We start from the raw sequence: 13,249 nt of genomic DNA, 5'->3' as shown, positions 1-13,249 counted from the left end.
TTTTATAGACATGCAACATTTTAAAAGTTTTTCTCTTTCTTTGAAAATAGAGGTGTGTTTCAAAATCTAACAAAAAAATTCAGGTGGCTCAGGCTCAGCAACATGTCTTCATGGAGTTTCATGACAACGTCAATTAGTAAATAGCTCCCTTCCCTAAAAAATTCTCCCGTCAATAAACCTTTTACAAAATTACAATATAATTGAAATGGTAACATTTAATTTATCCCTCATTATCTTTTTATTATCATTTGTACATCCTCAACGCAACTACCTGCCAGTGTGGTCACCATTGTGAGATGCCACTTGAGAATTTCTCACCAATATCCGAGTTTTTGGTTGATTGCTTATCATCAAATGGAGTTAAAAAAACAACAACAATCAAAAGAATTATACTGATATGTGTCGGCATGCCGAACATCATTCCTGATAATTGGCCAGGCCAATAATCGGTCTATCACTAATGAAGAAAGATTTAATAGGGCTGCACATTTCTGAGGTGGGGCAACCTGGGCTGCAGCTTTCTTGTTTTTGGGCTTTTGAGCCCGTTCAATATTTTTCTCTACTAAGTATCGTTGCACCTCAGGTATTGCATCTTCAGTTACACTTCTTCCAAGTCCCCCACTTCATCATCCAAGTACTGCCGCAGGTCACCTTAAAAACAACAACGAAAATTCAGTTCAGGACAATTTCCATATATTTAGGGATAAAAAACGGCGATTAACATGTCAGGTGTAGTTGCACAGAGCTGTGATGGGTGATGGTCCGGTCTGGGCCTCGTTTGTGCGCCCGTAACAAATACGACATTTCACCTGTAGAAACAAAGTGAATACATTGTAAAATCTGAGTTACCTTGAAAGTAATTTGAATTAGAATGGACAAAAACTGAGAGGTGAAACAAGGAGATTGAAAAAAATGCTTCATTCTCCGAAATTTGCTCAAACATTTGCTACATGGGAGAAAACTTTCGTTTCTCCTGGAGCGGCCCCATAATCCGCAAAGACATTCACAGGAATCGTGAGGTTTGAATGGTTTCAGCTGTTGCATCGCGTTGACAGACGCACTTAAGTGGCGCAGTTCAGGCATTGGTCACGTGATTGAAAGTGGCGCACGCACCGTCGCAGGGGTAGTTCTGTGAGCTCGGCGCATGCGTCGGTGTTGCAGAACCAATCACTACTTGTTACCAATAGCATAGCCGACCTCTTCCAATTGTGTAGGCGTTGCAAACCGTGGCATGCTTCACTGAATATTTTTGAATGAAGCTACACAAGTCTCCGCACACAATGCCAACGTCGACATGACAAGTATAGAACATCGTGACTTAAATATTTGTATCCGGCTATCCGTTGAAGCTTGCCTAGCTAAATTAGCTTAGCTTGCTTGCAGCTAACAGAAACGCTTTGAGAAAGAGCAGGCTCTTTTTGTGGCAGCGGCATGCAGTGTGGCGACTGTGTGGCAGCTGCCACCGAGAGCCACGGGTAGCCACACTTGATGCCACCAGTAGCCACTCTTTCCGAGGCATTTCCATGTTCGTCTGTGGCTGCTGCCACCGGTAGCCACACTTGATGCCACCAGTAGCCACTCTTTCCGAGGCATTTCCATGTTCGTCTGTGGCTGCTGCCACCGGTAGCCACACTTGATGCCACCAGTAGCCACTCTTTCCGAGGCATTTCCATGTTCGTCTGTGGCTGCTGCAACCGGTAGCCACACTTGTTGCCACTCTTTCTGAGGCATTTCCTTGTTCCCTCTGTGGCTTGGCTTCACCTCCACGTTATTCTTTTTCGTGTTAGACTTGCAATGTGTTGTTGTTGGTTTGTATAGTTGCTTTTATTTCACCCATTATTGTGTGGATTCCTCTTTCGTCGTCGCTGCCGTTGCATTTTCCTCGGTCTTTTTTTTTTATAAATGTTTCTCTTATTTTCATTTCATGTATGTTTTTTAGATGTACTGGTATTGTATCTTATTTAGTGTGGACTGTGTTTTCATTTATTCACATTTGTATTATGTTCTATCACGCAATGACCGGAAGAGGCGTCTCCAGAGTTACTACGAGCGATGCAAATGAGTAGTCACGGTCGATGCAAATGAGTAGTCACGGTCGATGCAAATGAGTAGTCACGATCGATGCAAATGAGAAGCCACGAGCTATCCAATGAGCTGCAAGCAATGGCCGACATTTCACCGGCTATCCAATGCGCGGCAGGTAATGGCGGACTGGGCGTCGCTATATTGTAATACGGGGACTCCTCGTCGCCCAGCTGTCCAGTGAGCTGCAAGCAATGGCGGACGGGGCGTCTCCCGACGTGTCTTGAGCATGCAAATGAGTAGGCTGTTACCAGTATGTTGCTCAGTTTTTGCTCAAACTTAAAAACTGAGCAACATACTGGTAACAGCCTACTCATTTGCATGCTCAAGACACGTCGGGAGACGCCCCGTCCGCCATTGCTTGCAGCTCACTGGACAGCTGGGCGACGAGGAGTCCCCGTATTACAATATAGCGACGCCCAGTCCGCCATTACCTGCCGCGCATTGGATAGCCGGTGAAATGTCGGCCATTGCTTGCAGCTCATTGGATAGCTCGTGGCTTCTCATTTGCATCGATCGTGACTACTCATTTGCATCGACCGTGACTACTCATTTGCATCGATCGTGACTACTCGTTTGCATCCATCGCGACTCCTCTTTTTTATTATTATTATTAATATAAAAGAATGCAATACAATGCAAAAATTAACAAAAAAAACAACAACGCTAGGGGGACACAACCAAAAACTTAAAAACTGAGCAACATACTGGTAACAGCCTACTCATTTGCATGCTCAAGACACGTCGGGAGACGCCCCGTCCGCCATTGCTTGCAGCTCACTGGACAGCTGGGCGACGAGGAGTCCCCGTATTACAATATAGCGACGCCCAGTCCGCCATTACCTGCCGCGCATTGGATAGCCGGTGAAATGTCGGCCATTGCTTGCAGCTCATTGGATAGCTCGTGGCTTCTCATTTGCATCGATCGTGACTACTCATTTGCATCGACCGTGACTACTCATTTGCATCGACCGTGACTACTCATTTGCATCGACCGTGACTACTCGTTTGCATCGCTCGTAGTAACTCTGGAGACGCCTCTTCTGGTCATTGCGTGATAGAACATAATACAAATGTGAATAAATGAAAACACAGTCCACACTAAATAAGATACAATACCAGTACATCTAAAAAACATACATGAAATGAAAATAAGAGAAACATATTTATAAAAAAAAAAGACCGAGGAAAATGCAACGGCAGCGACGACGAAAGAGGAATCCACACAATAATGGGTGAAATAAAAGCAACTATACAAACCAACAACAACACATTGCAAGTCTAACACGAAAAAGAATAACGTGGAGGTGAAGCCAAGCCACAGAGGGAACAAGGAAATGCCTCAGAAAGAGTGGCAACAAGTGTGGCTACCGGTTGCAGCAGCCACAGACGAACATGGAAATGCCTCGGAAAGAGTGGCTACTGGTGGCATCAAGTGTGGCTACCGGTGGCAGCAGCCACAGACGAACATGGAAATGCCTCGGAAAGAGTGGCTACTGGTGGCATCAAGTGTGGCTACCCGTGGCTCTCGGTGGCAGCTGCCACACAGTCGCCACACTGCATGCCGCTGCCACAAAAAGAGCCTGCTCTTACTGAACGCTTTTGCAACGCATTGCTCAGACAACATCAAGTACTTGCATGGTGCTGTGACTTAAGCGTGAAAACAATGTGCACTACAAACGGAGCAGAATACAAAGAGAAACTCTGTGGAACAAAAGAGGACGTCAAGCCTCAACGTCACAATTGCGAGTTGGAATCTCAAGATTTCTTTCACAGCGCAGGTTTGTTGACATCCCCTCTTCTGAGATATTTGGTTTGAAAGGGCCATGTGCGAACCTATTGATGTTCTCCTGTCTAGTACACCGGCAGGAAAAAAAGGGGCAATTTGTTTTGACTGTTGAGAGTCCAACGGCTTGTCACACCTTGTCACACCTCTCCCCTGTTTCAGTAATCCACCATTTAAATCAACACATTTAGATTCATCTTCTTCATTGAACATATGTCACCTTTAATTCAAGAGGCTTTTTTTTCAACGTCACAACATTAGAGTTGACTGAGCATTGCTTGAAATTAGCAATCTGTTTGTTGGTTTTCTTGTCCTCTGCAGGTCTTCAAGAGGAAGATCTTGGTCAGCAGCAAGAGCCAGAGTGCCCTCAAATTAAAGAGGAGGAACCAGAGTCTCCTTACTTGAAAAAAGAAGAGGAGGAAGATGAAATCACAAAATTTACATTGACTGGCGTCACTGTCAAGAGTGAAGAAGGTGATGGAGACCACAGGAGAGGATCCCAATCAGATGGCCTTTTAGCTCCACTTTTACAAGGTGACATGACGTCACAAACTTTCAACACCGGGTGTGATGGCAACAATCCTTTGAAAGGTGATATGACATGTCACGCAGACGACAAACGAGTGAAATGTTCACAGTGTGACAAAACTTTTGTCAGCAATTCATCGTTGATAATACACACAAGAGTACATACTGGAGAAAAACCTTTTGTCTGCTCAGCTTGTGGTAAAAGGTTCACCCATAAGGGACATTTAAAAATTCACACAAGAACACACACTGGGGAAAAACCTTTTGTCTGCTCAGATTGTGGCAAAGCGTTTTCTGTAAAGGCAAGTTTAACACTTCACACAAGAACACACACTGGTGAAAAACCTTTTGTCTGTTTAACATGTGGTAAAAGATTCATTGATAAAGGACACTTAACAACTCACACAAGAACACACACTGAAGAAAAGCCTTTTAGCTGTTCAGTGTGTGGCAAAGGGTTTTCTATAAAAGGAGAATTAAAAATACACACAAGAACGCATACTGGGGAGAAACCCTTTGTCTGCTCAGTTTGCGGTACAAGTTTCCGACAAAAGGGACATTTAAGGGCACACAAAAGAACACACACTGGAGAAAAACCTTTCCCCTGCTCAGTTTGTGAAAAAGGATTCACTCAAAAGAGACTTTTAATAGTACACACAAGAATACACACCGGAGAAAATCCCTTTGCTTGTTCAGGATGTGAAAAAAGTTTTTCTCAGAAGAGACATTTATTAGCACACAAAAGAACTCACACTGGAGAAAATACTTTTTCTTGCTCAGTTTGTAGTAAATCCTTTACTAGAAAAGAAGATTTAACAAGGCACACGAGAACACACTCTGGGGAGAATCGTTTTACCTGTCCCCTTTGCGGTAAATCGTTCTCTAGAAAGGATGGATTAACAAGACACACAAGGGCACACTCAGGAGAAAAAGCTTTTGCCTGCTCAGTTTGTGGTAAAAGATTTTTTACAAAAGAAGATTTGACAAGACATACAAGAACACATTCTGGGGAAAAACCCTTTGTTTGCTCAATTTGTGGTAAAACATTCTCTGCAAGGGGTAATTTAAGGAAGCATACAAGAATACACTCTGGAGAAAAACCTTTTGCCTGCTCAGTTTGTGGTAAACGATTCCCAGTAAGGAGAAGTTTAGCAATGCACACAATGACACATACTAAGGAATATCCATTTGTCTGCTTAGTTTGTGATCAAAGATTTATTAAAGAGGAACAATTAACAAAACACACAAGAAAACATACTGGAAAAAAATTCAACGATAAGGCACATTTAATGGTACACACACTGACAGGAAAGCCTTTTCCTGCTCATTTTGTTGTGCGCAATTCAGACAGAAGGGACATTTAAAAGCACGCAGGAAAACACACACAAGGGAAAAACCTTTCCCTCTCCCTGCTCAATTTGCAGTAACAGATTCACTCGGAACGCACATTTAACAAGGCATAAAAGAACACACACTGGACACAACGCATTTAGTTGTGGAAGATGTGACAAAAGAGCAGTGGTCAAGGAAACACAAATTTGTGATGGCCGTACGAGTATTATTTTCCATATAAAAGTCCAATGAAACCTGCGTCACATTTTGAATATAATATTAGTAATTGCTTGAAATAAACACAGAACTAAAACAAATTAGACAAACTGTTTTAACTTAAAGTGCCTTCTTTTGCCATGTGACCACTGGTGAAGACCACCTGTGATTTTCTACTTCATTGCCTTAAATAAGACAATCAAATACAATACAATACAATACAATAAAATAGCAATACATTACAATAACAATAACATAACACAGCAGTCTTTGTTAATTAAAGTCCAGACGATTTTTTAGGTTTGCTACTCCACTGCGCACACCCCACAGAACTTTTCCAACTTTGATTTTAATAACAGCAACCCTGTTTTTACGTGACAAACACTGCACACGGGTTTATGTCTTACATCAGAGGCTTTTATTTAAACGTCTTAGAAATGTGACCATAAAACTTTTCATAAATACAATCTGCTTCATTTTGACCCTCCGTTAATGTCACCTTTTTTGTGTACTGACTTTACCCTTGTTCCTTACCCTTACCCTTATTCAATCAGTTTTCTTCTCACGTTTTCCAGCAAATCACTACGTGTTTGTTTGCATCAGTTGCATCCAATGTTACATGTACAGTACAAGATTTACTGTGGGTATCTCAGTGGCTAATTTGTGAACTATCTTAACAAAGCATTTTTTGAGCAATGTTTAATATATTTTGCGGAGCTGGATTTTGCAAAAAACACCAAAGACGTTTATTGTATGTTTCTGATGAGAAGGGAAAGTGGGATTTAAAATGACTTTCTACTTCCCTCTCCTTTACAAACATGATTAGAAACTTTCCCTGCCTCTTTTTATGCGTGAAACAGCCCCTTGTTCCGAAGATATTAAATTGAGCTACAGTATGTATATGTATGAATGGTTTTCTCTGTGTTTATTGTAAAAATGTCATTGCCTGGAATAAATGTAAAAGGAACCATTTTTCTGGAGTAAAACAATGCACCAAATGTTCCTCTCCAGACGAATTTGTCTCGATGGACATTGAAGCTTTTCAAGCTAGCTTAGATTAGCTTGATAACAGCTGTTCATCACAAATGCTAAATAGAAAAAAAGTCTAAACTGGTGTGATCATTGCTTGAAAATATGTGCAAAAAGCGAAGAAGAGTGCAAGGAGGAACTTTCTGAAACAGAGAAGGAGCCACAATGTCAACAATTGGACACTGTTTTCGAAAAGCCTCAAGCTTTCTCACACAGAGGAATTTTGGTTGCTAATTACTTATATTTTTCAAAACTATCCATGTATCTGATGACTTTTATGTGTTCCGGGCAACTTCTGAGTGGCAGAGAGCAAGAGCATGACAAACTGAAAATGAAGACATTAATGTGCTTTTGGGGGATTGTGCTGTCAAATACATGCAAAAAGTTTTTTTCCTACTTAATTATAATATTAAAAATGTTCATTTAAAAAAAAGGTTTCCTCATCCAGCAAAACCTGCAGCCTGCCTTAGATATGCAACAAAGATAAAGCAATTGACCTTGCTGTTCCAATACTTTTGGAGGGCGATGTAAATGTAATTCTGAAACCTCCAAAATGTTTTGCTGGGAAACATTGCCTAAACTGTTTATTAATTGGAAAAGAGGCGGACATCTTACGTTTTTTTTTGCTGGTGCGTCAATCGTTGGTGCACTCTCCCCCCTTCCGTCATCGTCGCTCCGTGATTTTTTTCATGCCAAAGATTGTAAGCCTCGCCCACTTCCGTCGCTGATTGACCGGCGGACAGTCCGTCGGTACTGACAGTCTGCACACTGCTGAATAGTAATGCACAACATTTAAGTAACAACGTGAGACGGGACTTTATCGAACCACATGTTGTTTTTCTTGTGTTTTGCAGACTTTAATGATGAACATCTTGGTTCAGAGCAGCATCAGCAGCTACAGCCTCCTTACACTAGGAAAAAGCAACACCTAAATCAGACAAGGCATACTTGTGATGTTTTGAAATTATAATTCAAATGATATACAGTATTTCGAAAACGATCTAACCGCTGTTGAGGTTTTTATCGTGCGTATCATTTTCATACTGCATTGTTCATATCTTAAATTTCTGATCACACTAGGTGAAGAGGAGGACACTGTGCTGCCACCACTAAAGAGAGGCCGACTGGAGGCGCATGCTTGGGCAGAGCAGAAAGCCAAAGACGGCACATTAGTTCACAGGCCCATTGAAGGTTACTCCACGGACGGGCAGCCAGCTGTTTCGGTCCTACGAAGGCTGACGACCCCGTTTACAGAGTTTCCTCTGTTATCATTCTGGACTTGCTCTGCTCCATTCAACAGGGGACTATTCAGCATGGCCAGGGCACACAGGAGGACTGGTTTGTGTCTGTCCATGAACTGATGGCATTCATTGGTATTCATTTTTTTGCGAGGAGTTACCAAGTTTCGAGCGCTGCAAGTCTCTTGGTCTAAAAAAAAACAGGAAACCCTCTGATCAAGAAGATTATGACCCCAAACCGTGTCTTAGATGTCATGGGACAGCTACACTTCAATAGTATATATATACTATATTCTTTGCTGGCATTTTCTTAAATGTGTTGAATAACTGCGTGGAACAAATGCCCCCCACTCTCCTTCTTTTATTCACGATTGATGTCCCCCACTCTCCTTCTTTTATTCACGATCGACACACAAACCATCCATTTCCTTTTTTTCCCCGTTTTTTTCCACGATTGACATACAAACTAGAAACTGGCTCAGCTGCACACAAACCACAAACTGACATCCAAAACGTACTGTGAATTCCGTAGCTAAAAGGAACACGATTGCCCCATCTGGGTGGCACTCCCCATGTAATATAAATAGCGATTACTAGACCTACAAATATATATAAAAAAATGTGTTGACTGGATAGAACACTATTTACACCTTATTGGAATTTATAGTGGGTTTTCAAAATGAATAATGGTCTAAACATTACACATTGTCACTTTAAGGTCATGTACTTATGTAATTTGGTTGATTAAATTGATGACTGTGAAGTTTAGCTTTTCATTTTTGTTCAAGGGCAAGCTGCAGCAAAGGATGAATTATTTATATTTGTGAGGTTGAGCGTTTTTTTTTTTTTTTTGAGGACAGGAGTAATGCATCTGTGTGCAAACACAGAACCACGTCATGAACAAGTAACACAGATAAAAATGGCCTAGTCATAGAACAGTACATTCATGATGAGCACATGTAGGTATGTACAGTATTTCCATTTTTTACACTCTGTTACATTTTTCATATCAGAATTGAGCTTTATAAATCAGAGTTAATTTCCCTAATAACTTCATACAATTGGTGAAATCATTGTCGACAACTAAACGACCATTTTGTATGCGAAGACTTACTGTATATGAATTAATTTGAAACTGTTGACATTGGGCGGCATGATGAAGAGTGGTTAGCATGTCCCCCGCACGGAACAGAGGTTGTGGGTTTGCTCTGGCTTTTCCGTGCGGAGCTAGCGTGTCCCTCCTGCGCCATGCAAGCAAGCAGTTTTGAGAAATTCAAAAACCATGATAGAAGCAAAGCAATGTGATACAACAACTTGTTCGAACACAGAAGCTACACTTTATTTGGCATTTGTATCTGGACCATTGACACTTGCGAGGCAATTAAAAACAACAATCGTGACCGTGACAATTACCTAATGAAGCAGGGCTTCCTACTTATAGCTAACCACGTAGAAAACAGCCAACCTGGTTAACTCGAGCTCCTGATGTTACTCACTTGGTTATGCCCTTTAAAGGCACATGTTAACAAATTCGAACAGTGCTTATGTGAAACTTTTGGCTTAATTAAAATGTACAAAACCTGTTTTACATGTTTACATTCTTGTTTGTCATACTTGATTAGATCTCAATATTTTACAATAACTTGCTTTTGTCTTAATGTAAAACATGTCAGTTACATATTTTTGTTGCTTTTAGGAGTCTCGAATGGATTGATAGCATATTTTATTTCAATGTGGGAAAATTGATATTTTGGAGTACCAAGGAGCTTGAATTTAACTTGTAAATCAAACTACCACCTTGTGAAGAACAAAAGCCCAACATCAAACATTTAAATACAAGTTAAAACCATAAAATTCAGAACAAATCCATTACATAAAATAATTTACTTTTATATTAAAACCACTAGGTGGAATAGAACAGAGGGCCTGCCGATGGCAATTTGTGTGCATGTTTTTTAGTACTTTCAAAGAATTTCACGGATTTGTTTTCAGTGGGACATGTCTTATCACCTTTTGATTGTCCATCATCAATAAAGTTACATGAATGTGACACCATTTCATGACTGTCCGAAAGTGGTCTCCATTAGCCTCAGATATCACGTGCCGACTTTAGCAGCTGCTGCTTGGATGCTCATCTCTTCTTCTCTCCTCACTTTGTTGTCATCATCTTCATTCTTCACGGTGACAACAGTCAATGGAAACCTGGTGATGTCCTCCTCCTCTTGCTCTTCTTTAATGTGGGAGAGCTCTGGGTGCACCTCCTCTTTAATATTGGGGGTAAACACCTGCTTCTCTCGATGAAGATCTTTACCTCCTGAGCTTAGGTTGCTGACTGAACCAGCAGCAGGTTTCTGTGCTGAGTGTATCCTTGTGTGTCTTGTTAAATGGACCTTCTGAGTGAATATTTTACCACAAGTTGAACAGGCAAAGGGTTTTTCCCCAGTGTGCGTTCTTGTGTGACTTATTAAACTCCCTTTTACAGAGAAGCTCTTACCACACACTGAACAGGTAAAAGGTTTCTCACCAGTATGTGTCCTTATGTGCGTTCTTAATGTTGCTTTTACAGAGAACTTTTGGTCACACACTGTGCAGGCAAACGGTTTCTCACCTGTGTGTGTTCTTGTATGTATTCTTAGGTTTCCTTTTGCAGAGAATTTTTGACCACACACTGAACAGGCGTAAGGCTTCTCCCCGGTGTGAGTTCTTATGTGTGCGTTCAAAAGTCCCTTCCAAGCGAATCTTTGACCGCAAACTGGACAAGCAAATGGTGTCTCACCAGTGTGTGTTCTAGTATGTGTTCTTAAATTTCCCTTTTCAGAGAATCTTTGACCACAAAATGAACAGGAAAAAGGTTTCTCCCCAGTGTGTGTTCTTGTGTGGCTTATTAAACTGGCCTTTTCAGTAAACCTTTTACCACAAATTGAACAGGTAAAAGGTTTCTCTCCAGTATGTGTTCTTGTGTGTTTTATCAAATTTCCCTTTTCCGAGAATCTTTGGCCACAAAACGAGCAAACAAAAGGTTTCTCCCCAGTATGCGTCCTCATGTGAGTTGTTAAACTACACTTTTGATTGACTATAAGACCACACACTGAACAGGAGAAAGGTTTCTCCCCAGTGTGTGTTCTCATGTGCCTTTTCAATGATGACCTGTTGAAAAATGTTTTCTCACACTGAGAACACTCCCGGTGTTTGCTATCAGTGACACATATCGTACCAACTTTTGAGTGGGCATCATCATCAGTGTCAGCAGAGTGTGACGATATGTCATCACTATCTGATAGTGGTGGTAAGAGCCTCTCTGATTGTGATGCTCCACAGATGTCTCCATCACCTTCTGTTGTCATGTGTTGACTTGAGCTGCCGCCCGGAGCTTCAGCGGCCCTGCTCTTCCCACTACGGCCTTCATCTTCCTCATCTTCTCTCTTCAGAAAGACACCAGTCAATGGCAGCCTAGTGATACAAGTCTCCAAATCTTCCTCTTTAATATTATGCTCCTCTCCTGCTTTGCATTTAGAGGGCACGGGCGACTGCTGATCAGGATGAAGACATTCTTCACTGACATCTAAAAGACATGAGAAGACAAACACATCGTTTGAAGAATTCAAGTTGTACTCAATGTTTATTAAGAACAGATTTGCTAGTGTTAGAACTATATGTTTGTCATGTAAATGTCTGTCAATTATTTTTTGCGAAGATATGCAGAGAACCTGCACACCTAGAATATCTTTCAAAAGGCGAGCATTAAGTGGATGCCTGAAACATACAGTAAAATTGTCAACTGGCACCAAATCCTGATTGCTAAACAAGATTTATGTTGTATGATATATGCTCTGTGTACAGCCGGAGTATAACTACCCACTAACTGACATGTTCAAGCTGAAGTAAGCCTAGAAGTGGACATGATACCAGTGCAGCACCTCTTTGCATTGATCGCTACCCTAAATGTCACTCTTAGTTTTAAGAACATGGGTGATATGGTTAATATGACTAATTAATAGCACAGGTCTGATTGAATTAACTAACCAAAATGTATCACTACGTGGGACCTGGGTTTTACATAAGTACTCTAGAAAAAACGGATTCCGTTGCGAAATAAGCATAAAAAGTAAATAAACCTGTTATGTTTACAACAACTTGAGGCTTGGTGAAAACGGCGTCCCGTGGTTGATGTTGCGGCTCAGTTTCTTCTTTTGTTCGACAAAGTTCCTCTTCGTACTCTTCTTTTACAGTTTTTGCGCACATTTTCCGACGATAATCTCAACACTTTACCCCCGCACTTGATTTGTGCTGAGTGATGTTTCGTTCTCAAACTCCTTTGTTAAGGTGGTAAGCTAAGACGGGCTAGGCTACGTCAAGAAGCTACAACAACGTGAAAAAAATGAGTTTACCCAAACACGACGATTTATTGCGAAATGTTTTGTTCAGGAAATGGGGTTATATAATGTTCAGTGTCGAGCTTACAAAACGTTTTGTAATAATCCTGGAAAAAATATTTAGTGAAGCGCTAGCCTAGCCACAAACGTAATTATTACGGAAGTAAATCAACGGAAGTTGTACGACAACGTCACTTGGACAAACTTCTTGCAGTGGTCATGAACGCGACACACGCAAACACTAATGTTGTTGATTTTTCACCCAACATAGCTTTTAGCTTTGGTTATAGTAATACCACAATAATCTATGAGCAAATTGACTCGCGATTCAATTTGTTATTACTCGTTCCTTGGTGAAAATTACGTGCACTTTTAATTTTCGGTCAAGTGAAGTTTATTTACAGTACGTAGGCCAAAATTACCAAAGGGTTTCATAATCGCAACAAACTTACACTTGAGCTCTGCTTAGCAATTTATTGATTACAAACGAGTATTACTGTTAGTAGCTAGCAAGCCAGGATAGCTAAGATGGAATAAGCAGACTTGAGAAACTCAAAAGAGCTGCAAGACGCAGTGATTAATTCCGATGCAAAGATAGTGTAATTATGGTTTTATCCAGTTATGGAGAGAGAGGGAGAGAGAGAGAGAGAGAGAGAGAGAGAGAG

The 13,249-nt window shown here is 41.0% G+C and overlaps 1 protein-coding gene and 1 pseudogene across 2 annotated transcripts; one reads left to right on the top strand and one right to left on the bottom strand.

Annotated features, from left to right (window-relative positions):
- Window positions 1-3,669: 3,669 nt before the first annotated feature.
- Window positions 3,670-8,974, top strand: LOC148424891 (uncharacterized). The gene is made up of 3 exons (XM_088413058.1): window positions 3,670-3,863; window positions 4,190-4,459; window positions 8,054-8,974. The coding sequence occupies exons 1-3, from the start codon at window positions 3,749-3,751 to the stop codon at window positions 8,332-8,334; spliced, it is 666 nt and encodes a 221-aa protein (XP_088269184.1). The 5' UTR covers window positions 3,670-3,748; the 3' UTR covers window positions 8,335-8,974.
- Window positions 8,975-10,984: 2,010 nt separating this feature from the next.
- Window positions 10,985-12,751, bottom strand: LOC148424890 (uncharacterized; annotated as a pseudogene). The gene is made up of 2 exons (XR_015865360.1): window positions 12,327-12,751; window positions 10,985-11,773 (listed from the first exon to the last, which is right to left on the bottom strand). The product of XR_015865360.1 is annotated as an uncharacterized LOC148424890 (transcript).
- Window positions 12,752-13,249: the final 498 nt, after the last annotated feature.

This window comes from Hippichthys cyanospilos, chromosome 4, assembly GCF_059441005.1.
Source record: "Hippichthys cyanospilos isolate Australia breed blue-spotted pipefish chromosome 4, RoL_Hcya_1.0, whole genome shotgun sequence".
NCBI classification, from domain to species: domain Eukaryota; kingdom Metazoa; phylum Chordata; class Actinopteri; order Syngnathiformes; family Syngnathidae; genus Hippichthys; species Hippichthys cyanospilos.
The sequence above is the reverse complement of the archived record's forward strand: the minus strand, read 5'-3'. Positions and strand labels throughout refer to the sequence as shown.

What these genes read in the sequence shown, in the direction of transcription:
- LOC148424891 (XM_088413058.1), top strand. Translation starts at nt 3,749, where the DNA reads ATGTGCACTACAAACGGAGCAGAATACAAAGAGAAACTCTGTGGAACA. An exon ending in AGATTTCTTTCACAGCGCAG is followed by an intron (nt 3,864 to 4,189) that starts GTTTGTTGACAT and finishes TGTCCTCTGCAG; the next exon opens with GTCTTCAAGAGGAAGATCTT. An exon ending in TGGCAACAATCCTTTGAAAG is followed by an intron (nt 4,460 to 8,053) that starts GTGATATGACAT and finishes TGATCACACTAG; the next exon opens with GTGAAGAGGAGGACACTGTG.